Raw genomic sequence first — 25,703 nt, forward strand, 5'->3', positions numbered from 1 at the left:
GGATGCTAGGATTCCTGAAACACCTACCCCATAGGGGCCAGCTCTGTTACTAGGGGAAGGCATTTCTGGCTAGTTTCCAGATGTGAAGCACTGCATTGTGGGAAAGTAGCTGAATCGGGGTAACTGCTGCCCATGCCTGTGGCTTCCTGCCCATACTGGGAAGTTACAGACTGAACTAATTCAGAAGGACTCAAGCTAAAGACCTCACTTCAGATCAGGGCGGATAAAATCAATGATTTTAAAAAAAGAATTTAATTTAAATTGGATATAGAATTATTTTCAAAAATATACCTATTTAAAAATAAATTTCAAATTACAACCTGTATTAAGGCCAAATTTACTGCAGTCTATTAAAATCATTTAAATTAAATTTGTAAGAGAACAGTATGTTCACTACAGAAGTTTTAAAGAAGGTCAAATCACTGACCTGGTGGAAGTCACTGGCTCATGTCTTGCAAGGCTGGGCCTGGCTTCCTGCTCCAGGCATTGTGACCTGGTGCATGGGGTTGTAGCACTACTCAGGATTGGCCCCTCCATTAGACAAGGCAAAACGTGAGTGGTAAAGCTACCCCATGCACCAGGTCGCAACACCCAGAGCAAGGAGGCAGAAGGGTGCAGAGCGGGCTCACTCTGAAACATATTTCCCCCTTCCCCTCCGCTCACTGGGGAGTCCCATGCACATCGGGCTGGGAAACAATGTATTTCTGTTTTTGCACCCTTGGTTTCATGATACCTGTGGGTGCAAGTGAACCCATCAACCCATGTTAAAGCCACCACAAATGCAAAACAAGATAAAAAAAAATCGATCATTTAAAGCGCTCTGATATAAAGCAATCCACCCTGCCTCAGATGCTGCAACCAGCTGGTATAACCTGTGCTTATCCAACACCTGGCCCAGAGACCGTAAAGGGGCTCTCGGACATTCCGTACAATGGACTCACGTACCTGTGACTTTCGCATCATAATAGACCAGTGCTATTGAAGAGCCCTTTTCAAACTTCCACTCGACCCTGGCTGTTCCGCTTTGCAATACGTACGCAGAACAGGGTATTTCAATTGCTGGAAAGAAACAGCAATAAGTCAGCATTTGCACTGCACCCCAGAGGTAATGTCATGTAATAAGATCCTATTTGTAAACACTTGGCAGAGCTAAGCCACGAACATATTGGTTTTAAAATGGACTGGGAGCCAGATTTTCATTTATACCCAGGACCAATTACAGCGTAGCATGGAATAAATGCTTAACAGTGAGAGGCTTAAATAACTGTTTAGTTCATTGAAAAAAAGGATTATGGTGTACAAGTACATTCTCAGGGGGGAAAATACCAGATACTAAAGGGCTCTTGGGTACAGAAAGGCAGAAGAACCACCAGTAGCTGGAAAAAGCCAGACCCATTCACAATACTGTATTGTTTTTTAAAAGAGTGATTAACCATTGGAACCATCCAGGGAAGCGATGGATTCCTCAACTCTTGATGCCTTCAAATCCAGCCTGGCTGCCTTGCTGGAAGAGATGCTTTAGCCCAACAAGTGATTGGGCTCAATATAGGGGTAAGTGGGTAATATTCTCTGGTCTGCGTGATGCAGGAGTAGATGATCTAATGGTCCCTTCTGGCCTTAAAAATCTACCATTTCTTGAGGGCCACCATCTTAAAGTCACATGGGTCTGAAAATGCAGCCTACTGCTGACATGCAATACTAAAATCACTGGAACAAAAACATTAATGAGCTTTTTTGTTCACTTTGTGCATTTGGCGGCACTTTGGGTATAGTCTGTTTCAATGCTGCCTTGTCTGGTCAGTTTATGTGGGTCTTTCAATCAGCAAAAGGGCAGAAATTCACTTATGAAAACTTAAAACAGGAAATTGATTGTGAAGCTGCAGAAACTAGCAGGGACAAGTATTGTATCTGAATCTACTGGGAACTCAGATTTACTAGATTACAAATCAGCATTCTTGTAAGTGTGAATCCAAAATTAACAATAAGTTAGAAAACGGACATCATATTGACAGCCCGAAGCAGAGTGGAGCTACGTTCCGCTCCTTCTTGAACGCCTGGGAAACTAGAGATGGAGCCCACTGGCGACTGACATTAAAAAAACAAAACACAAACACCACAAACAAACTAGGGGTAACATTTTCAAGTCACTTGGGGCCAGATTTTCAAAGGTATTTAGGTACCTAAAGATGCAGGGAGGCATCTATTGGGATTTGTAAAAGTGAAACCGATGGGAGTTTCATTTCTAGCCCACCTAGGTGCTTTTGAACACCCACTAGGCACTGACCTGCATCAATAACCACCTAAATACATTTGACAATCTGGCCACAAACTTTTTGAAAGTTTTACCCTAGATTTAGTAGCTCAACTTGCCAGAGGCCATTCCAGAGTCTGTACTAATTCAGTCATCTTGTTAGGGCTCAGTCAATATCTCCACCTTGAACATCATCATTATGCTCCAATACAACAGCTATTAAGCCCCAAACTTCCATCTACATTTCATCTGAGACATGGACACTGGAATCTCTAGAACAAGAAGTACTTGAATTTCAAAGATTCACTACTCACCAAAACTACTATAGTATTGCTTTGAGTGCAGAAAGACTCCAAGTGTATTTACTACTTGAGACAACAGTTTTACCCTACAGTAGCTGCGATTCTTCGAGATGTAGTCAGTGTGGATCCCACAGAAGATGCACATGTCTCATGTGCACGAGTTCAGATATTTTGAATAGCAGTATCTGTTCAGGGCTGTAGTAGACAGAGAGCCTGCAGCACTCAGCCTGGTGCAAGAGCTGTGTCCTGAACCAGAGGCTGTGAGCCAAAGTCAGGCCGTGTATTAAAGCAGATGCTTGTAAGTTCACTATTCAGTACATGAATTTGTCAAAGTTGTTGCTAGTGCACTAGGCACTAGATATTTATGTAAGTATATTCCAGCTAGTACAGATACACCCCAATCTAGTACAAAGTCAGATGGTTTGACAGAAAAATGAATAGGGATGTTTTGGACAAAACATCAGGAACAAGAGGAGGTAAAAAACAGATGTCATGGAGCACATAAGGTGGTATGTAAGTTATTTATCTCAGCCGACAAATGTCAGGGTACTTTGCCTTAACCCTTTGCGTGGCCTCAGGGACAGCAGAGACTCCTGCTGCTGACCAGGCACTCATGTGTTAGTGTACCTGTAACCACAGACCTAGGGCACTAGGACTGTGCCCTGAAGGTAATAAACCTGGCCGAGTGCCTTTGACCACTGACATGGTATGGTGACATTCTTTAGAACATCGAGGTCCACTGAATGAGCAGGCTGCATTATCTGCTGTTAGTACTGATAACACTGAAGCTTCAAGGACAGAAGCACTGAGCAGCCTGAATAATGTTACCAAGACAACGACATTTCAGCCTTCGACATCATTTAACAAGGGCCACACATGTCCTTCAGCTCCCTCACAACCCGCATTAGCTGATGACTCCAAAACTGGTGATGGAAGGTGGCTCATGGGATCCGCCCTGACTGCAACATCTCAAAGAACCACAGTTATTGCAGGGTAAGGAACCAGTCCGTTTTCTGAAAGTATCTGTCAGTTCCACTGTAGGTGACTGGCCATCAGTGTCCCCTCTGGAAACAGAAAGCCAACTGCAGTATTGCAATCCCTATTCAACTGATGCTCTCCCAAACTTTACATCTGCCCTGGGAGCTAAGTCCAATGCGTAATGCTTGACAAAAGCCAGTGTTCTGTATAAGGCTCGCCTAGACTTGTCTAAGACAGTCCTTCTGTGTCATTCACCCAACCAACATCCAGGCAGTCAGGTGCAGAACTTCAGGTCTGGATAGAGTATCTGGCCAGGATGCTGGGAGATCAGGTCTGGACAGGATTGGTGGCTGAATGGACACTGGCAAAAGGTCCACTGGTCAAAACTGCCTGGGCCAGTTGGGAGCTACATGAATGATTGTGGCTTTGTGTCTTGATTTTGGAAATCATGCTGGGACCAGGGATATCAGAGGAAAGGCAAACAGGATACCTGGACTCCATTGCAGAAGTACAGTGCTAGGAAATAATGCCAGGCTACCCACCCCCTTTGGAACAGAAATGCTGACTCCTGGTGTTATCCTGGGTGGCAAACAGGTCTACCACAGGAGCTCCCCAATGGTGGAATCTTGACGCTATCATGGATCTCTCCAGGGACCACTCCCGATTAGCCATGGATTGTCTGCTCAGCAAGTCCAACAGGTCATTGCCAACTCCTGGGAGATGGAGAGCCATTGGGATAATCCTGTGTCAGCAGCAGTGTCCAGAGCTTCAAGGCATGCCAATAGGGGAGACAGGTGTGCACCTCTCTGCTTGTTGATGTAGCGTGTCGCAGGTGTTGTCAGTCGGGATGTGCACTGTGGAGTTCGGGAGAACAGGTAGGAAGGTTGTGCAGGGTAGCCTGATGGCCCTGAGCTCCATGGCACTGATGTGGAGCCCCGAGTTTCCTAGGTACCAAGTTCCTTGCATCTGTAGATGGTCTAGGTGGCTTCCCAACATGTTCCTGATACCAGAAAGGGGGCAGAGAAGAGCACTTGGTTTCCTACCATCGTCTCAGTTCTTTTATGTCTTGTGGTGGAACCACAATCTTCTTGTTTATCAGGTGTTTTACTGGGCAAGAAAGACCAACTTGAGCCTGAGCTGGAGCAGCCGCAGGTGAAACCTGGCAAGCAATGTCATGTACGTGTACATTAACATATGGCCCCATAGCCCCAGGCACATCCGCATTGTCACAGTCTGGTTTGATTCTATCCCAAGTACTAAAGACTACACCTGTCTCCAGGAAGGCTCACTCTGACCGATCCAGAGTCAGTCGAGGCTCCTGGGAACTCTATTGTCTGTGATGGGATAGGAGATTTATTTTCCTAGCTCACCAGGGGGCCCACCTGAGTGAATAGGGATAGTGTGTAGTCCAGGCTTTCTGCCATTTCCTCCTGGGATCTGCCCCCGATCACCCAGCCGTCGAGCTGAGGGTACACGTGAATGGGCTGTTGCTACCGCGAGGCACTTTGAGAAGACTCAGTGCCACAGAGTCCAAAGGGCAGAACGTTGCACTGATAATGATGGGGCCCCCACTGTGAGCCCGACGTACTTCCTGTGAGCTGGATGGATGGCGATGTGGAAGGACGTGTCATGTCAGCAGAAAGCCACCAACCAGCCTTGAGCCGGAAGAGATGAGATGGAGGCAAACGTCACCATCCTGAATCGGATGCAGTGTATGTATGTGTCCAATCTTCTCAGGTCTAGGATGAAGCCTGGATAGGATTAAAACTCGTATCTTCAGAAGATACAACAGGAGTATAATCCTCTTCCCCAGTACTCCATAGGTACCTACATGCCATAGAAGAGATGAAGAAACTAGTACACTTCTGTTTGTACCAGGTTCTCATGACGAGGATCCCTGAAGGACAGGGCAGGGCAGGGGATAATGCGTGGAAATGGACAGGGGAACCACGGGCAATTTCTAATGTCCATTTATTGGCTCTGATGGCTGCCCAGGCCCAGTGGAAAGGCAGTTCCTGAAGGTGGATGCAGGCTCCACACTGACTCCAATGCAACTCCCAATGCTCCTGTCAAATCTGCTGCCTCAGAGGGAGTCTGGTGCGCTGAGGTGATGGAAGATGGGTGCCCCCAAGATTATCTGGGATTCTCTCTTTGTGGGTACTCTGGCTGTCAATCCCACTAGGAGGATGGTGTCCTCTGCCTCTGCTTGGGCTGCTACTTGTAAGGGTTCCTTTAGGTGTGTAAATCCCTAAGAATCAGAGCTTTCCTTGAGGGACTGGAATAGTTCGCTTGTTTTCTGGCTGAAGAGCTCAATCCCATTAAAGAGCAGGCCGTCTATTGTGGCCTGTACCCAGGAGGCTGTCTCAGTGACTACCGTGGCCATACCAGATGCATTCTTGGCCGCCTGTAGGGATGCTCTCATGACCGTCTGGCCCTCCTTGAGTAGTTCTTTCAACTCTTCCTTGTTATCTTGAGGATCTTGGTAGGAAGGGAGTGACCCTCTCCCAAATGTATTTGGTGAACAGGGCCTGGTAATTTCCCAGCTGGAGGGAGGCTGATGAGTATGCCTTGTGCCCATGGAGATCCAACTTTTGGGTTCTTTGTCATTAGGCATGCCTTTCGTGGACTGATTTCTCCTGTGCTGCCGCAACAGCCAAGAACTCTGCATTTGGATGGACATAAGTGTGTTCAAAGCCCTTTGGGGGCACTGGTATCTGTTCTCCACCCTTTTCAAAGAGGGAGGAAAAGGGCCTGGCATTTGCCACAGTCCTTTGTTCCAGGAGCCTCTTAATAGGAAGGGTGATTCTGGCCAGCATCATGGTGCTCAAAATAAAGACTTCTCTTGTATAAATGTAGTCCCAGTATCCAAGATCTCTGCATGCAGGAAAGGAGGTCTTGAAAAGCTTTAAAACCAATTGCTGGGGCCAGGGCTGGTGTCACTGCCTTGTCCTTGAGTGGAGATGGGGGTCATTGTGATCCCTCCCTTGCTTTCCTGCTCTTGTGGGCCCATGTCTGGTGCTGGTGTGGGTGGCCTGGTTAATGATGCTACTGGGGAACGGGATCGCTTCCTTTCTGGAAACATGAGAGAGGGATCTTGCTCCCAGATACAAGAGCTCATGGTCCCCAGTAAGGATAAGGTGACATCATATGGGTATTAAACTCCCCAGCAACCTCCTTGGGGTCTGTGACATTATCTGATTAAAATAGGACCATGCAAACCATTGTTGCTACCACTGTTATATAACTGCAGCAAGTCTTATACAAAGTATGACACATGGCCAGAAAGGGTTAAGCAGCTTGCAGGCTATATAACCCAAAGCCAACCTTTAGAGACGTTAGAGTATGTGAATGGTAATTAGGGCCATTCCATAGTAGATTTGCATTTCAAAGTTCTAGCCTATCTATGTTGTTAGAAATTAAAGGCGATACTAATTTTATGTTTACTTATATCTGTTTACATGGCTAACATTAAACAAGTCAGTTGCTATCTGTCACTATAGCTCAGGGTAGGCAACCTATGGCTTGCGTGCTGATTTTCAGTGGCACTCACACTGCTTGGCTCCTGGTCACCGGTCCGGGGGGCTCTGCATTTTAATTTAATTTTAAATGAAGCTTCTTAAACATTTTAAAAACATTATTTACTTTACATAACAATGGTTTAGTTATGTATTAGACTTACAGAAAGAGACCTTCTAAAAACGTTAAAATGTATTATTGGCACGTGAAACCTTAAATGAGAGTGAATAAATGAAGACTCGGCACAGCACTTCTGAAAGGTTGTCGACCCCTGCTATAGCTATTGATTCAGAGATCAAAAGGGGATATTAACATTTAGATGAGTCTTGGGTGAAATAATGAAACTTTAAAGTTTGTAATAGACTGCATAATGGATAAACTGCCTTATGTAAATCTGTGTAGCTAATTACCTGTAATGCTTAGGAAATGGTCCACTGTTAGGTGCCTATTGTTCACCTAAGGATGCCTTGGGTCCCAATCCTTTATCTCAGATCTGCTTGATGCTTCATGCAGGGGAAGCTTAAGCCCAAGACCGAGACCCCAGTCCTGACTGGACCACCCTGAATATAAACACTGGACTATAACCTATGCACAAATTCTGAAAACTTTGCAACTACAAAGCTCACCATCTCTGCTATGAATGTGAATCTCAAGATCTGTACTCATGACTGTATGGCTACTGATCTTTTAACCAATACACACTCTTCTTTTTTAAAAAGAATTGGCTGTAAGCATGTATTTGGGTAAGATCTGAAATATTCATTACCTGGGAGGTAATGTGTCCAATCTTTTGGGATTGGTAGAATTTGTATGATGAATAAGATTCAGTAATCCTCATCATATTTGACTTGCGTGTCTGGGGGGGAGGCCTAAGGCTGGGTTGCTTTAAGGGAACGGTGTTGTTGGCTTCTGGGTAACCAGTGTGTTATAGAAGCTGTTTTGTGCTGGTTTGGTAAATCTAGGTATTGGAATATCCACCAGCTTTGGGGGTTGGCTGTCCCATTCTCTGCAGTTCACCCTAATTGAGTGACCTCAGCTGGTTCCCCTGGGACTCTGGTCACAGGGTCTCACTCCAAAGAAAGAGGAGGGGGAAATCTCTACTCAATTTCAGCAAGGAGTACATGGGTTAGGTGAGGAGGAATCTCTCTTCGAACAGCAATGCCGTCAGGTGATGTGCCATTGGGGCCACTTTCATTAGTCTCTTCAGCACAGGGAACATGTCTAGAGGTGATCCAGATTATTCCAGGGCAGACACCTGTGCCAAGACTGGTGCTGGGTCCCTCATTCCCTGTGCCATTCACAGCCTATGTAGAGAATTCAGATGCTCTGTCTTTTGAACAGATGTTTTGTTTCCTCCTTCTGGGACCTTCCTTCATGTTTGGTGCTAGATATGGGCTCTGTCCAGTCCCATGAGTGCATCTCGATCTTTATGTACGAGCACGGATGCCAGCTTTACTGCCTGGGAAGCCAGCGCCAGAGTGACCAATGCGGACACCAGGGTCGTCTGTGCCAACAGAGTCAGTACCGCGGCTTTCGGTGCAGAGGCTTTTGCCAATATTGAAATGGTTGGCATCAGTCACTTGTGCCAGCTCTGCCAATATTCTCTTCACCTTTTGTCCAGCACTCAATACTAGAGCATGACCTATGCTCAAGAGAGCACTGGCAGATACCAGCTTAACTAGCCTGACATTGGTAATGGCTGTCACTTGTGTCTTAAGTGACCCAGGTGGATTGCTCCAAAATATGCAGCGTGAGCAGAGTGTCCCTGGATTTGCAGGTCCTGGATGAAAAGGACTTGCCCACAGAGCACCGATCCGGGAGATGCTCTCCCACAGGCAGAAGCTGCCTTGACTGCATCCATCCTTGAGAGGCATGAATCCATCACAGGATAGGCAGATTTGGAAGTCTGTCTTGAGATGTGGCAGCTTACATTGTGTGTGTGTGTGTGTGTTTGGGGGGGGGGGGGGCGGCGACACTCCCTCACTTTTTTTTTTTTTTAAATGTCCACATGAAAGGAGTGTGAAGATGAAGATTTTTTCCACAAATCTGATTTAAAAAAAAACCAACGTGTTCAGTTAGGGGAACAGTGAGTCAGACGCTTGCTTGGTCCCGTCTTGCTGCCATGGACATCAAAGGGAAGTGAGGAAGGATCGCGTCTGCTCTGCCTTTTATGCCCTCAAACAGGGGCACGAAGGGGGCGGGGAAGAAGATAAGCGGCTCCAACAAGCTCAGCTATTCAAAAGAAACCGACCTCATGCCCATGAGACGCACATGCAGCTGCAGTGGAATCCACATGGACACCAAGTCGAAGAAGAGCTGCCTTTACAACATCTTAGGAACAAGTGGTCATGACTAGATCACATTCAATACGTGCACACAGAATCTAAACCAGTAAAAAAAAAAAAAAACCACACACACACACACACACAAAGCTGAAAACAACTGAATCAAACCAGCTGGCAGGAACCAACCCCCCGTCTTTGCAGTTTGTGAGCTCCAAGGTATCCGTGCTCCTAAAGATCACTACACTGACTTCTGCTGGAAGGAAGCAGGGCCACAGTAGCAGTTTGTCAGGGTGAGCGCTTAAGTGCAGACACTACAGCAAGGGAGGGATTCTTGTGTCACTGTAGTTAACCCACCTCCTTGAGAGGCAGTAGCTAGGTCAATGGAATAATTGTTCATTCATTTAGTGCTCTCTACACCGGGGCTTAGGTTGGCACAGCTGTCTCTCAGGGGGGGTGGATTCTTCATACCCCTGAGAGATGTTGCTATGCCAATGTAAGTTTTCAGTGTAGACCAGCCCTCAGCCAAAGATCATTCCCCAGCTGGGAAAGGCAAGTGGGTGAAACTACACCTTGACTGCACAGGACAGCAATCAACAACTTCTCCATCACTGGCACTTTTTAAAATCAACTTGTTTTTTCAGAAGATCTGATCTAGTTCAAACAGGAATTAATTCAGGGAAGACCTATGGCCTGTGTTATCAAGGAGGTCTGACTAGATCACAGTGGCCCTTCCGGCCTTTGAATATATAATTTAGCCCTCTGCACTTACGGTCATTCTCAGGCACTTGAATGGTTTGTGTGTCCACCACCTGGGCTGATATCAAGGACCCTAAGGGAAGGAGAAAAAAACAAATATGATTAGGATAGATGTTTGTTTACAAACCACAGAACCCAAGTCATCCCGGAGCCAGCAGAACGGCCAAGCTCAACCCCACAGAGATGCAGCTCTCCTATGAAAGATCAACACCTAAGAACATTCTTTTCTACCTCATTTTCTTGAGCTCTTCTGTAAGTCTAGGAGTTCTCCAAGGGTCTGCACCCCATTATGGGAAAGGGGTTCTAGTCAGACTGCTTCAAGCTTTGCTTTCTGGTTGGTTTTTGTTAAGACAAAGTTAAATGTTTGTATTCAGTAAGGCCTTACGACACTGAACAAGGATCACTAGGACCACTAGGCTTCACACGGCACGTGCACAGGACAGTCCCTGCCCCAAAGCGCTTACAATCTAAAGAAATACAGATTTCTTCCCCGCTTCCTCTTTAAACAATTGCCCCCCACAACACCACCTCCTCAGTCTCAGCAGCACTCCCCCTCCCCACACAAAACCACTCAGCTTATGTCTGACCCACCGAGAAAGAGCCCAAACTGACTGAAGTGTGCACAGGCTGGTTCCCTCTTCCCCAGACAGCTTTGCACTCTGCCATCATACCAGTCATTTTTGCTTATGCAATCACAGTTTCTAGCACTGTTACAGAACTTTTATAGCACCTATTGCCCTTGACATGAGTGCAAACTTAGATCTATAAATTGCCACCGGGGCTGGAAGCCACAATGCCCTAGTCTTGCCAGGACCATCACCAAACACAGATAATTTTATATTACACTCCGAGAGCCCTGAGGTTCTGGCTCCGATGACCAGCAAGTTCCAAATGGGATGGGGACCTCCACTGGAAAAACTCCATGCTGGTTCTAGGCCAGAACACTAGAGTGATTGCACATGGCTATGACAGGGGAATCTTTCCGGGAGCTGGGTCCCTGACAATTCAGAAGTTTAAAGATTCTCACCAATATCCTGAATTGTACCTGTGCCCCAAAAGGAACCTGGTGCACTGCTCTGAACGTAGTTCTGAGCAGCAGCGTGTTCCCCAACTGGAGTTTTGGGTGAAATTCAAGAGCAGTCCTACACTGAGCTCCTTCCAGCCCTCCAGCCTGGAGAGGCCAAGGGCACAGATGCGATAAAATCGTCCCTCGAGCACTCTCCCATCAACTCCTGTACTCCACTGGCACGAGAGGCACATGCAGAGTCGACGGGGGAGTGGCAGCAGTCGACTCACCGCAGTGAAGACACCACGGTGAGTAGATCTAAGTACGTCGACTTCAGCTACGTTATTCCTAGCAGAACCGCTGGCACTTCCTGTTGCTCCGCATCACAAACAGGTCCATGTGGGGAGAGCCACCCCTCCTCTGGAAAATCGAGTATGCGATGTCCAGTCTGAGGGACCATTCATGACTGTGAAACCAGTGGCTGAGGTGGTTGGCTAGCTCGTTTTGTGCTCCTGGAAGGTGTGATGCCTCTAAGTGTATCGAATAGGCGATGCAAAACTCCCACAGTTTGAGGGCTTCCTGGCATAGGGGAGAGGAGCAAGCACCACCCTGTTTGTTTCTATAGAAATATCGCTGCAGTGTTGTCTGTCAGCACCAACACACATGCGCCCTGCAGATGGGCCTAGAATGCTTGGCATGCCAGACGAACCGCCTTCGGCTCCCTTACATTGATATGCAGCGATAATTCTGTGTGGGACCATAGGTCTTGGGTTCCGATATTGCCCAGGTGCACTCCCCAACCGAGCGCTGAGGCGTCCGTGACTAGGGATAGCATAGGATGGGGTTTGGCAAAGGGTACTCCCGCACAAGCAACATGTGGTTGCAGCCACGAGTGGAGAGATTCAAGGATGAGAGGGGGGAGGGTAACTATCGTGTCCAGCGGGTCCCTGCCTGGCCTGTGCACCCGCGCCACCCATGCCTGGAGAGGCCAAAGGCGTAACCTGGAGTGCTGGACCACGTATGTGCAGGCTGCCATATGCCCCAATAGTTTCATGCAATTTCTGGCTGTGGTTGTGGGCAAACGGTGAAGGTTTTCGATGATGTCCATGAATGCTTGGAAGCGGAGCTCCGGCAGGAACGCCCTCACCAGCATGGAGTCCAAGAGAGCCCCTTATGAATTCTATTCTCCAAGTCGGGGCCAGTGTAGATTTGGGCACATTCAATATGAGGCCCAGCCTGTGGAATGTGGCCTGGGGCAGGGACACATGCTCTGCGGCCTGTGTTTGGGACTCTGCCTTGATGAACCAGTCGTCTAGGTACAGAATACCTGCACCTGACATTTGCAGAGGAAGGCTGCCATGACTGCCATACACTTGGTGAATACCCGGGGGGGCTGCCGAGAGCCCGAACGGGAGCACCCTGAACTGCTAGCAGTGGCTACTGACCATGAATTGTCTGTGGGCCGGGATAATAGATATATGGAAGAACGCATCTTTCAAGTTGAGGGCGGCGTACCAGTCCCCCGGATCCAGGGAAGAAATGATGGTGGCCAGAGAGATCATGCGAAACTTCACCTTCCTTATGAATGTGTTGAGATCTCACAGGTCCAGGATAGGCCAGAGCCCGCCCTTGGCCTTGGGGGGGGGGGGGGGGGAGGAGATGAGGAAATAGCAGGAGTAGAACCCCTTGCCCCTGAACTCCTGAGGAACCTCCTCTATTGCCCCTAGATCAAGGAGCGACTGCACCTCCTGCAAGAGGAGTGCTCGTGAGAAGGGTCCCTGAAAAGGGACAGGGATGGGAGGGAACAGAATATCCCACCCCTACCATGCTGAGGACCCCAATGATCTGATGTGATCTGGGACCAAGCACAGTAGAAGCGGGAGAGTCGATTCACAAGGGGGGGGGGGGGGGAAGAGGATCAAAGAGACTGAAACTGATGCTCCGTCCTTGGGCACATCTTCAAAAGTGTGGCTTCAGGCCAGGGGGCTGTTTGGCTGAACCCTGGCCTTAGCCTGAGGAGGACTGTGGCGTGTGCCTATTATTTCTGCCCCGTCTCCTTGACGAGTCTCATCTACGAGGCCCAGAGTAGAAGCGGGACGGGGGCTGAGGCTTAAAAGGCTTTCTTTGAGGTGCAGGGATGTGGCTCCCCAAATACCGTATTGTTCCGAGTATAGGCCGCTCCTGATTATAAACCGCACCCTTAAAGTTTGGTGCTATTTTAAAAAATTTAAATTTTTAACTTTAACAAAGAAAATATACACATTAGTAGAACAGTAAAACAGTATTTTATTTAATGAATAGGAAGACATGTACCACTATTTTTAACACTTTTAACACTTTTGGTAGTCCTGCTTCTGACAGCATATGTTATATACTCAGAAATATTGAAAACTATTTTGTAGTTATACTGTAAATAAAGAAGGGAAAAGGAATGGACAACAAGGAGACTGATGAGAACAGTTCTCACCCTCTCCCCTGCACAACAAACAACATTAGCAAATGTTCTTAAGTCATCCCTCTGAGAAATTTTAGTCACTTTCACTGCCTCTCTCTCCATCAATACCGGTATCTGCTCAGGTTTTCGTCACTACTTCCAATGCTTTCTAAATCACTCCCACTGTTTTCTTCATCATTCTCCTGATCCACTTCTTTCTGATCTTCCCACAATACATCATCATCTTCACTACCATCCAATGCATTTGACAGGCAACATTTTTTGAATCCTTTGATGATTGATTCTGAAGATATCATTGCCCACACAGAAATACCGGTAATCCACTGACACAGCAAAGCCACTGATGGTTTCTCAATTTTGCCGCTTGGTGTGAGGGCATGATCTCCAGCCACAAGCCATTCAGAATACTGCTGCCGTAGATGGTCTTTAAATGGCTTGTTGACAACATCAAGCACTTGGAGTTGGGATGTCATACCCCCTGGTATTACTACCAGATCTGATTTCAAGGATGCAATCTTACTTTTTATATCAGGTGTTAAATGTCCTTTAAATGCATCCAATATCAGCATTGCTTTTTTTTTTTTTTTTGCAAGAAGAGCACCAGGCCTACTCTTCCAAACAACTGATAGCCAATCATTCATCAGCTCCTTGCTCATCCATCCCTTTTCCTGACATCTGACAATTAAGCCTCTTGGAAGACTTTCCTTCGGCATAGTTTTCCTTTTAAGTATCACATAAGGTGTCAGCTTATGACCATCAGCTGTAACAGCTAACATTGCTGTGATACGTAATTTTTCATTGCCTGTGGTTCTCAGAAGAATGGATTTTGCTCCTTTTTGATCCACGGTTGTATTACTTGGCATATCAAAGAAAACGGGAGTTTCATCGGCATTTCCAATTTGGCTCAATGGATAGTTGTGCTTTTTCCTGAGCTCTATGACATACCGTTGGAATGCAAGCAGCTTTTCATTGAAGTCAACAGGTAGTCTTTGTGCAAGTGTTGTCCTGCGTCTTAGAGAGAGGCCATTTCTGAGCATAAATCTACGGCACCATCCAAGGCTTGCTTTAAATTCATGCCTGGGATTTTTTAATTCACTGGCAATTTCTAATGCCTTCAATTGTATGATTTTGGATGACAGGCATTCCATTTTTTCTTTGCTCTTGAATGAAGGGAAGCACTGCTGCATCAACTTCACAATACCTGCCTTTCTTAGGCCCTCTGAACGATTTCCTCGTAGAAGCTGAGTTTTCTAGTTTCTTCTGCATCAGCTTCCATCTACGTACATTTTTCTCATCTACGTCGTATTTTCTGGCAGCTTCCCTATTGCTTGTTTGTTCAGCGTATTTTAAGACTTTTATCTTAAAGTTTGAATCGTAACTTCGCCTTTTCCCTTGGCTGGTTGAATTTTGAATCTCCACTTGATCAGCCATATTGGTATTTTAAGTTAGCCCCTGTACAAAAAAAAAACAACAACCTCATCCTCAACTCTCAGCCCCCTCACCCTCTTAGGCCCCTCTCCTTTACACGGCCCTTCCTTACCCTCTTAGCCACCTCCTTATTCTCTCACCTACCTCTCCCTCACACAGTGCCCACTACTCACCCTATTAACAACCTCCCCTCAGCCCCCTTCATCACACAACCCCCTCCTCACCATATACCGTATCCTCCCGAGAGAATACCGGTAAAAGTAAACAAACGCCCTCGACTCCCAAGTCAGCGTGCAGAGCTATGGATACCTCACAGGGACGTAATGCTCCCAAGTCAGCATGGGGAGCTACGGATGCCTCACAGGGACATCATACTGGTAACTTGTGGGCTTCTCCAGCCAGGGCCGGCTCCAGGCACCAGCTGAGCAAGCTGGTGCTTGGGGCGGCAGATTCTAGGGGGCGGCATGCCGCTCAATCCTAGGGTTGCACGACTGCTTTTTTTTTTTGGTTTTGTTTGCTGCTCTGGCTGCCCTATAGGGTGCGGAGGAGGGCAGCGCCCTGCAGCAAATTCCACAGGGCAGCCCACGTCCTTCCCTCCCTGCCGACCGGAGCAGCACGGAGCCCTCCCAGAAGACAGCACGGCAATTGGGGCCGTGGGGTGAGCTCCCCGCTGAAGCGCTGGCCGCCCCCCTTCTCTCTCTCTCTCTCCCCCCCCCCACTCCCCCAGCCGTCTCCCTCTCCCTCTCCCTCCCCCCAACTAGACCAGGCGTGCACTCTGTAGCACAGGGAGTCCCCCTGCACCCTGGGTCTGGCCGCCCTGTAGGGTTTTTTGTTTTGTTTTTTTCCCCTGCTTTGCCAGCCGCGCTGTTGTCCCCCTCGTCCCCCCATTTGCCGCTCCAGCCGTGGTTTTTTTTTTTTCCTCCTCCCCCCTGCTTTACCGCTCCGGCTGTGCTGCAGGTTTTTTTCCTCCCCTGCTTTGCCGTTCCAGCTGCACCGGTTTTTTGTCCCCACCCCACCTTACCGCTCCGGCCGTGCTGGGTTTGTTTTTTTTTTTTTTTTTAAAACCACACACACACACACCCCTACACCTGCTTTCCCGCTTCAGCTGCGCCGTTTTTGTTCCCCCCCGCCGCCGCTTTACTGCTCCCGCTGCACCGAGTTTTTGTTGTTTTCCCCCGCTTTGCAGTTTCATCATCCTCCCCCCCTCCCCCCCCCCGCTCTAGCCGCGCTGTGTTTTTTATTTTTTTCCCCTGCTTTGCCGCTCTGGGATTTAAAGGGCTCTGGGCTCCCCGCCGCAGCGGGCAGCCCAGAGCGCTCTGATTCCCCGCCGCGGCTGGGATTTAAAGTATTTTTATTGTTTTGTTTTTTGCAAGATCCCAATTATAGGCCGCACCCCTAGTTTAAAGACTTAAATTAGGGGGGGAAGTGCAGCCTATACTCGGGACAATACGGTACTTCAAAGTTGCACGCGAGTCCTTAAGGCTGTGCAGGTGAGTCCGTATTTTGGGCAAAGAGGTCTGCACAGTCAAAGGGGAGGTCCTGTATTGTGTTCTGGACCTCAGATGGTATCCCTGAGACCTGGAGCCACGCACTGCGCCTCATTGTGATAGTGGTGGCGATGGTCCAAGCCGCCGAGTCCACCGCATCTAACGCGGCCTGGAGGGAGGTTCTGGAGACAACCCTGCCCTCCTCAAGGAGCGCGCTAAACTCCTTGTGCGAATCAGCCAGGAGTAATGCCTGGAATTTTGCCAACAAACTCCAGGAGTTGAAAGCATAGTGGCTGAGTACCACTTGCTGGTTGGCCACTTGAAACTGGAGCCCCCCACAGTCAACTAGACTTTCCGGCCAGAAAGGTCCAGCTTCTTAGTGTCCCATGATTTAGGCACAGGACCCAGCTGTCCTTGCCGCTCTTTGTGGTTTGCCACATTGACCACCAGGGTCCCTGGATGGGGTGGCTGAAAAGGTGTTCGTACCCTTTCTGCAGCACAAAATATTGTCTTTCCACCCCTTTAGCGGTGGGTGGTAGAGAGGCCAGAGTCTGCCAAAGCACCTTTGTGGTATTTTGGATTGTTCTTATGAGCGGCAAGGCCACCCTAGAAGGACCCTCAGGGGCAAGGATGTCCACCGTTGGGTCAGGCTCCCTCCATGACCTCCTCTGCCTGGAGATTAAGTTTAGGGCCACCCTCCTAAGGAGGTCCTGGTGACTCTTGGTGTCCATCACTGGTAGGGTGGTGGTGCCCACCCCTGCCTTGTTGGGTGAGGAGGCGGTGGCCCATAGGGACAGAGTCTTCCTGCCTTTCTGGAGGTCAGGTCAGGTACCTCGGAGCCTCCTGTGACTGGAGATGGCTCTAGTGTCACTGATGGCGCTGGATCGGGTGCTGCACCTGAGCATGACAGCCCAAGGTCCCTGTCTCATATGGGGTCCTCAAGAGCCCTGGGGGTGTAGCAAGCCAGCAACGTTGCTGGGGGGCCCACGGAGTGCAGATGCCATCGATGCCGGCCTGGAGCCCTGACCCTGGTGGTAGGCCCAAGGGGTCCAAAAGGGCCACTGGACTAGGCCCTGCCACTGGGGTGGCCAGGTGACCGCTGGTGCCGATGATTCCACTGGTCTGCAGTGCCGGGACCAGGAGCAGTAGTGGCTGCGTCAAGAGACAGAAGACTCAGCATCTGACTCGGATGAGGAGTCTGTGCCCGACTACAAGAGAGGCACGGAGCCGGATGGTGCCGGGGAGCGGTACCAGGGAGATGGTGAGTGGTGCTGTGACATCATAGGCTTGCCACGATGATGAACCAGAGGCAGTGCCGCCATTGGTGCCAGAGCCACATGTGGTGCCGGGCTAGACGTTGTAGCCGGTGCCGCTGCTGGTACCTAGGCTTGCGGGGCTGGGGACTGTGCCGTCATGGCAATGAGGTCTTGTGCTCCCTCGTAGGTGTCTGGCATGGAGGGGATGGTCAATCTCTTCCTCCAAATCCTCTTTAGTCAGTGAGTCCATCAGCACTGGACTCGAGGGGCCTCCTTTTGGGGCCAGAGTCAACGGTGCTAGGTCTTGAGGCCCAGACCATGGGTGTCCCGCCGGAGGACGCACCACACTGGAGTTCCCTCAAGGTTTCTTGACGGGGGAATGACCCCTGTCTGCCTTCTTATGCGGCACCAGGGACTGCGAGCAGTGCCGCCTGGTGGCACTGGCCTTATGGGTTGGGGAGCAGCGCCGGTGCTCCTTGGAGGAGTCCTTCCTCAGTGCCGGGACATCCCGCGCTAGGGCACTGCGCACTGATGATGCCGGTGCCGCTTCCGGTGCCAGCTATGGGCGGAGGGCTGACTGTCAGGAGGAGCTTCAAACACGCTCTTAGTCCTGGGTCTGAAGCTCCTGCAAATTGGGCACTTATCTGTCTGATGGCCTTCTCCTAAACACTTGAGGCAGGCAGCATGCAGATTTGCCTGTGGGCATAGGTTTCACATACCTCTTACACGCCTTAAATCCCTGCGACCAAGGCATGCCCTGGTGCCCGCAGTGGGGGAAGCCCCCCCGAAGTAAGTCCAACTAAACTACAAACTATATACAACTAAGAAAGGGAACCACTAGGTAGGCACTTGCGAATGCAAGAGACTGAGCTGCTCCAACAACCGTCACTGGCGGTAAGAAGGAACTGTGCAGGCGGCGGGTCGGCAGGGACCTATATACACTGCCATAAAGGTGCCACTCCAGGGGTCTCCACAGCCGACCCGATGGCTATCGCTAGGGAAAATACCTTCCGATGACTGTGCATGCATCACGTGCGTGCACGCACACCTAATGGAATGCACATGAGCAATCACTCGAAGAAGAACTCTTAGTTCCTTTCTCATGCTGCTTTGCCAGGTGTCCTGGCTCCCCAGAGGTGTGGCAGGTTTTTAATGGTACCTGCTGCCCCATTTGTTTGACATTTCCTTGTGGGGTTGTTTCCTCCAGATGCCTACGACTGGCAGGCAAGTTACCACCCCCACACCAGCATGAGTATTCAAGACTTGCTAGTGATCTTGCCTGCGTCTGGAGCTTGACACATTTAGCATGTGCTTCAACTGAATGGGCTACTTCTATAGTGGCAGTCGTCTTGGATGCCTGATTGCTAAGAGCTAGTCTTGGCTCTGCCTTGGGCAGCTCACACAAGTGCCTCAGTTTCCCCCCATCTGTAAGTATTCTTAGACTTAATCCCTTCTCACAAGGGGTGGCTTTCTACAGTGTCATAAGCGTGGGGGAGGTTTACAAGACACTGTTCCTCCTCAAGAAGTTCATCTAAAGCCCCCACTGATTCCACAACCACACCGGGGTGAAAGCTAAATCATGGCTCCGCTTTGTAGTAGAGACAGGTCTTGGGAGGATTCATCCCTGTCTGGGAAATGCTCTTACACAGCCCATCAGGAACAGCCAAAATCTGGCCTATGCCACCAAATGTAAACCATGCAAGAAAGCTATGTTGTAACCAGGACCAGCGACAGGGCTGTTCTGTAGATGGGGCCTTATAACCAATTTAAATGGTCATAAAATCTGGCATGAGCCACCCACATTTCTGACATTTCCTTCTCTGTCACAGCCATGCTAAGAGACTGTGACTTAGCCTAGTATCTACCAGGCTTAAAACAGTTCCCTAACAGTTGTATCCTGTTATTTTTCCTGACCACAAAGATAAGCTATACATTTCACAACTGCCTCTAAATATGGTTCTTGCAGCGTTCAGTACTGTGATACCATGACGATTAGGGTAAGCTTAAGCAGAAGACAATGGTTAATACAGTTTAAGGTCCCATGATGAGGTTTCGCTACATCTTAGTTCTTTGGTATACCTTAAGTTAAATGATTTTAACTGTATCAGTATTGCAGGTCCACCAGGGACAAAGAGCAGGCTGGAGAGAGAGGCTAAGCTAGGCTTGTACTTTGCAAATCAGGAGAGAAAAGAGAGGTGTAAAATGAAGTGTTAATGGACATTATGGCTGTAAATTGAACCAGGCAGAAAAAGCCTAAGCAGCAGTCTGATAAAAATGGCTGCTAAGTGGCTGCAACCGGCTGAGAATGGGGCAAATCAAATTGCAGTCATTGATTAAAGTCAGTTAAGTAACTAGAGAGTGAAAACCAGTAATATGCAGCACTAATCACATGGAAAACTAAATCAGCTACATGACAATCAACGGAATTAACACACAAAGTTGAGTGATGTACCCTCACCGTTTACTGGCTGTACCTTGAACTCACGCACCGTATACCCCGCATTGGGGACATGACAGACTGTGTATATGTATATGCTGCCTAACACCAAAATGCTAACATCCCCCCACAACCTGTATGTTACCCCCAATGACACAATAACTGACGCTTCAAACACTTGGTATCGTTTATTTTAAATATTCTCTAATAAAATTTAAATCTGTTCTTTGAGTCACTGAGTTTCAGCCTGAGCAGTAGTCTGAAGTCTATACAACAACCCAACACCATTTCACAATTAAACAGCTGTAATATGGAAAGATGCGTCACCGTGGCTAGGTCCAAATTATAACACACAGCACACCCTCCAAAACCAGCTGTACCCAGTGGCCTTGCCCCACAGTTCCCTGAGAGACATGTTTGTGGGAGTAAATCCATCGCTGGGCTGGTCCTGCACCAATCTTTCAGAGTGTGAACCACAGCTGTGGCATTTTTCAGTGTACACAAAAGCAGATATCTTACTACATTAATAGCAACCCATCTGGCATAAGAGACTCTTTATTCTTTGGAAGACAAGACACAGGACCACAGATTTTTAAGTGCTGGAAGGACCAGTGTGGCCATCTAATCTGCCCTCCTGCAGAGCACAGGCCTTAGAATGTCACCCAGCAATTCCTGCCTCAAGCCCAATAACCTGTAACTGAGCTAGAGCATATATTTTAAGACACTCAAATCATGATTTAAAGATTTCACGTGATGGAGAACCCACCAAACTTCTCGGTTCACTGTCCCAGTGGGCGATATGCCCCCTCACTGTTAAAAATGTGCCCCTTGTTTCCGGTTTGAATTTTTCAAGTTTCACTTGCTAGTCCTCAGATCTGGCATTCTGCCTTTGCCAGCTACATTAAAGAGCATCTGCCTGTTACTCCTGAGGGCAAAATTAAAAATTCTGCACCCAAAAAAATAAAAAATTCTGTGCACAATATTTTAAAGCTCTGCCAGCTTTATCTGTCAATAAATAAATGCAGAGGCTCCAGCATGGCAGTGCGGAGCACAGGCCACTGGTTGTACAAAGGTGGGAGATCACCCTGCAGCCTCCCCACCGGCCACCCCCAGGACACAGACTCAGTGGTGAGGCTACACCTAGGGTGACCAGATGTCCTGATTTTATAGGGACAGTTCCGATATTTGGAGCTTTTTTAAACGGGCTCCTATTATCCCCCACCCCATCCCAATTTTTCACATTTGCTATCTGGTCACCCTAGCTGCACCTGACCCTGACCCAGCACAAGGCCTGGGCCTAACGCAGACACACCCTGGGGCCCTGCCATCTGCGCAGGGTGTGGGGCAGGCAGGCTCAACCAGGCAGTATCCATGTGTGGAGGGGCTCAGTGTGGGGGGATCCAAGTGTGGGGGGAGAGGATTCTGGTGGGACAATCAAGGTGCAGGCTGCTCAGTGTGGGGGGGTCTAGGTGTGTGTGGGGGGAATCTGAATGCACAGAGGCTCATTAGGAGGGGTTTCCAGGTGCAATGGGACTCTGCAGGGGCTTCCAGGTGAAAGTGGTTGGGTATCAGTGGAGGGGTCTGGGTGTGAGGGTCTCAGCAGGAGGGTCTGGGTGCTGGGGGAGTGGGGCTTGGTGGGGTGGGGGTCTGGGTGCAGCTAGTTGGAGGTCAGTGGCATGGGGGTCTGGACGTAGGGTCTTAGGGTGGTGCAGGGGGTGAGATTTGTCAGGGTGGGGGGCTGAGTGTAGGGAGCTCAGTGGGGGGTGGTCTGGGTGCAGGGATGGGGGTCTGGAGACAGGGAGCTCCAGATGCAGGGGTTGAGGTTCAGTGGGGTTCAGATATGGAGGGCTAGGAGTGTACGGGGTGAGACATAGTGGCGGTGTCTGGGTATGGGGGGGTCCAGATGCATGGGGGTTGGGCAGATGGGGGAGCAGCTCCCCATACAGTGACGCCTCCCCCTGCAGCTGAGGAGCTATGGGGACAGGAAGCAGGGGAGGATGCTGAGCTTCCTGCAGCTGGATCCTACAACATGATCAGCAGGCTGCCACAGCCTTACCCTAGTCTATGTGGCAATGCTCAGGCATCACCCCTGAACCAGCAACTTTGTGAGGCATGGTGTCAGCTTTAGATACTTCCAGTAAGACCCTCCCACCTGTACAGATGTCCTCTTTGGTCAGCTTTCCTTGCAGGCTTTACCTTTCCACTGCTGTTAATTCTTCAATATACACTCCTCCCTCTGCCATGGGGCAGGGAAAGCTTCTCCTTAGGAGCAACATGGCAGGGGATGGCTTTGTAACTTCAGCTCAAGATCTCAATCTCTGAAGTGCAAAATCAGGACCAGACGTCCCAGCCAAATTTCCCAAAATTTCTTGGTGGGGGAGAAAAAAAATCCATGACCCAGTCTCCGTCCTATGAAGTGTCTCAGCACTCCCTGCTGTTTCCTGCATCCCTGCAGAAATGGGGTGCGGTTGGCACTCTGGGGATGTGGGGAAACTAGCGTGGTTGAGTGACAAGGAAATGCATATTGCAGCAATTGAAGTAAATGGAGGACAAATGGTCAGAGCAACAGTTTAAATAACTACTTCTTCAAAATACATACCTGCCGGGGAAACCAGTTTCTCTTACAATAGGAGTACAAGGGAAAGCTTCTCCCCCACTGTTTTAAAACTTCCAAGTCTTGTCCAGTGGTACTGATGACCCATCTTTTTGCAATGAATTAGTGCAGGAGCATTTGTACCAGTCACTCAGTGCACAAGAAAGAATTGCCCAGCCATTTCAGCCAAGCCTGCTTGCTTTGTAAAGAGGTGCTGTTTACTAAGGGCTTGGCTAGACTTGCAAGTTAGAGGGCATTAAAGCAGCCCCGGGCACCCTAACTCATGATGCGTCCACACTGGCAACTTTACATTAGTATTGATTCTTTGTGGGGACAGACTGGAGCCTTCTGCAGTCCCCATTTGTTATAAGCACCGCTATCAGGAATTAGGGACCCATTGTCCTAAGCAAGATACAAACACTCACTCAGACTCAGACTCTAAGGTCAGAAGGGACCAATATGATCATCTAGTCTGACCTCCTGCACAACGCAGGCCACAGAATCTCACTCACCCACTCCTGTAACAAACCCCTAACCTATGTCTGAGTTACTGAAGTCCTCAACTTGTGGTTTGAGGACCTCAAGCTGCAGAGAATCCTCACAGTCTAAGACAAAAGATTTGACTTGTGAACAGACAGGAGGAAGAAGGGATGTTAGGTTAGTTGTAACAATGATCTTAGTACTCACCAGTGATCACTAATCTAGCCATTATCACATGGTAGTGATGGACAAGTTTCACAAAGATAAGGGTACAGCTACACTTGCAGCTGTACAGCACTGGAAGTTAAACCTGTCTTCGTACAGCTGAGTAGGGAAAGCGCTGCAGTCGGGCCACACTGACAGCTACAAGTGCACTGTCGTGGCCACATTTGCAGCGGCATTGGGAGCGGTGCATTATGGGCAGCTATCCCAGCATTCAAGTGGCTGCAAAACACTAGCTGTTGGCATTCCAAAGGGAGCTCCCTGCCTCTGCTTGTTCACAGCAAACAGGAGCTGTGTTTGTTTTTTTGATAAGCAGGTCCCAGAGTTCACAACAAAACAACCAGAGGCATCATAAAAAAGAAGTTCTCTTTACTTAAAAGGATTATGGGAAGGTTCCAGAGGTCAGTAACATAGTAAGATTATTCCCTGTTTACACTGGCACCCCAGCACTGCAGCAGCAGCGCTATACTCTATTCCTCTCGGGGAGGTGGAGTACAAGCAGCACTGTAGCCAGAGAGATACAGCGCTGTATGTGCCTTGCAATGTGGACGGGGAGTGAGTTACAGCGCTGTAAAGCCACCACCAGCGCTGTAACTCAAGTGTAGCCAAGGCCTAAGACTAAGGATGGATTTAAAAGAAATAAGGTGATGTCTTTCCAAATTCTGATGAGGATTTCTTCTCACAAGTAAAGGGCAAACATGGGAGAAAGCTCGATGGGAAAAGCAGACACACAGGTTTATTAATAACCCATTATCACTAGCATGTAATTAATGCAGAGGAGGAGCCAGTGCTCATACATCATAAGAATGTCATTAAACCAGCATCGTGAGCAAAGGAGATAGCAAACCCCCATGATTTAATCAAAATGGATTGTTAAATGGAACTGGGAGATTTTGGAACACAGAAGTGGTCAATTTGTCTGACTTCATCAAGAATACCACCTGGAAGTAAAAAAGCAGGGGCAAAAGCCAAACCCTGATTGCAGGAGCTGCACATGCATTCAAAGTCAAATTTATATACATGTAACATGCATTATATAAGACTGAAGAGCAAGGTTATTTTTAAATGGAAAGAGGTGTGAAAGTAGAATGAATTATATTGTAAAAATAAGAATGGATTACAGAAATGTTGGTACCTTTAAGCAGAAATAAGGAATGTTGAAATACAGGTGTCAGGAAAAGAAACATTAGGCATAAACAATGAGTCCACTTAAGCTAATGGTGAAACATTAACAGAAGATGGGTAATAGTTAGTAAGGAAATAAGATATGCATGTGTAGCCCAGGTAAACTTATCAGATTCTGCTTCCTTTGTTAGTTACCTTGTTAAGTTCTCGCCCTTTTATCTGTATAAATAAGACAGTTTGTGTCTTGCATGGTGCTCACATTATCTGAATGTATTAGCAGAGCGCTGTGCTAATAAAACAGAGTGGTCTTGACAAACTGAGTCCTGATGACAGGTTTCAGAGTAGCAGCCGTGTTAGTCTGTATCCGCAAAAAGAACAGGAGTACTTGTGGCACCTTAAAGACTAACAAATAAATTTGTTAGTCTTTAAGGTGCCACAAGTACTCCTGTTCTTTTTGTGAGTCCTGAGTCTAACTTTGACAGAGGCTACCTTAAAAAGGATGCTGGCAGGTCAGCTTTGATCCAGAAATTAAACAAGCACAAATGGTTTGTTTTTCTTTAAAAAAGAAGTTTTAGAAACTAAAAATCACAAATTTCCATTGATTTTTAGAAATTCAATGAAAACGGGCAGGGTTTAATGTTTTTAAGTGACCAGCAAAAGGGGAAAATGTTTGATTGTAAAGAAGAAACAATGCACAAAAAAAGGCCTGAATTGATGTGTGTTTTAATAATGGGTTTGTATTTTTGCTTGTTTTTTTACATGAGAGAGATTAGAGCTTTTGCTGAACAAACTCACTGATTCACTAGAGAATTAACCGGATTTTGACATCAACCAGAGCTATTGAAAGGAAATGATTGTTTTCCATGACTTCCAGTTCATTAACTTGGTGACTTCTCATCCCTCTTCTCTGGAATGGTTGTTGATTCCCTCCATTCTTCACTTATCCATCCTTGACATTTTTCACCCCTTCCATCTGAAGGTTCTCCCAGCCCACTGCCCCACCCATGCTCACCCTCAACATCTGCTTCCTCCACTCCTGTTCTTGCATTGTGGCATCTTCCTGGCAAAACCGCTATGACCAGGCTAACTGCATGCCCTGCAAATTCATTCTCTCCTTTTCTACCAT

At 48.1% G+C, this 25,703-nt stretch overlaps 1 protein-coding gene across 2 annotated transcripts in view; it reads right to left on the reverse strand.

Moving 5' to 3' along the window:
* Positions 1-25,703, reverse strand: part of LOC123351468 (junctional adhesion molecule A-like) — a 38,236-nt gene that overhangs the window by 9,923 nt on the left and 2,610 nt on the right. For both annotated transcript variants that reach the window (XM_044990855.1, XM_044990853.1), the window contains exons 2-3: positions 10,102-10,161; positions 946-1,059 (exon numbers count right to left, since the gene is read on the reverse strand). In XM_044990855.1, the coding sequence (XP_044846790.1) occupies positions 946-1,059; positions 10,102-10,161 (174 nt within the window). The remainder of the gene's footprint in view (positions 1-945; positions 1,060-10,101; positions 10,162-25,703) is intronic.

The sequence above is a fragment of the Mauremys mutica genome, chromosome 17 (assembly GCF_020497125.1).
Source record: "Mauremys mutica isolate MM-2020 ecotype Southern chromosome 17, ASM2049712v1, whole genome shotgun sequence".
Taxonomy (NCBI): domain Eukaryota; kingdom Metazoa; phylum Chordata; order Testudines; family Geoemydidae; genus Mauremys; species Mauremys mutica.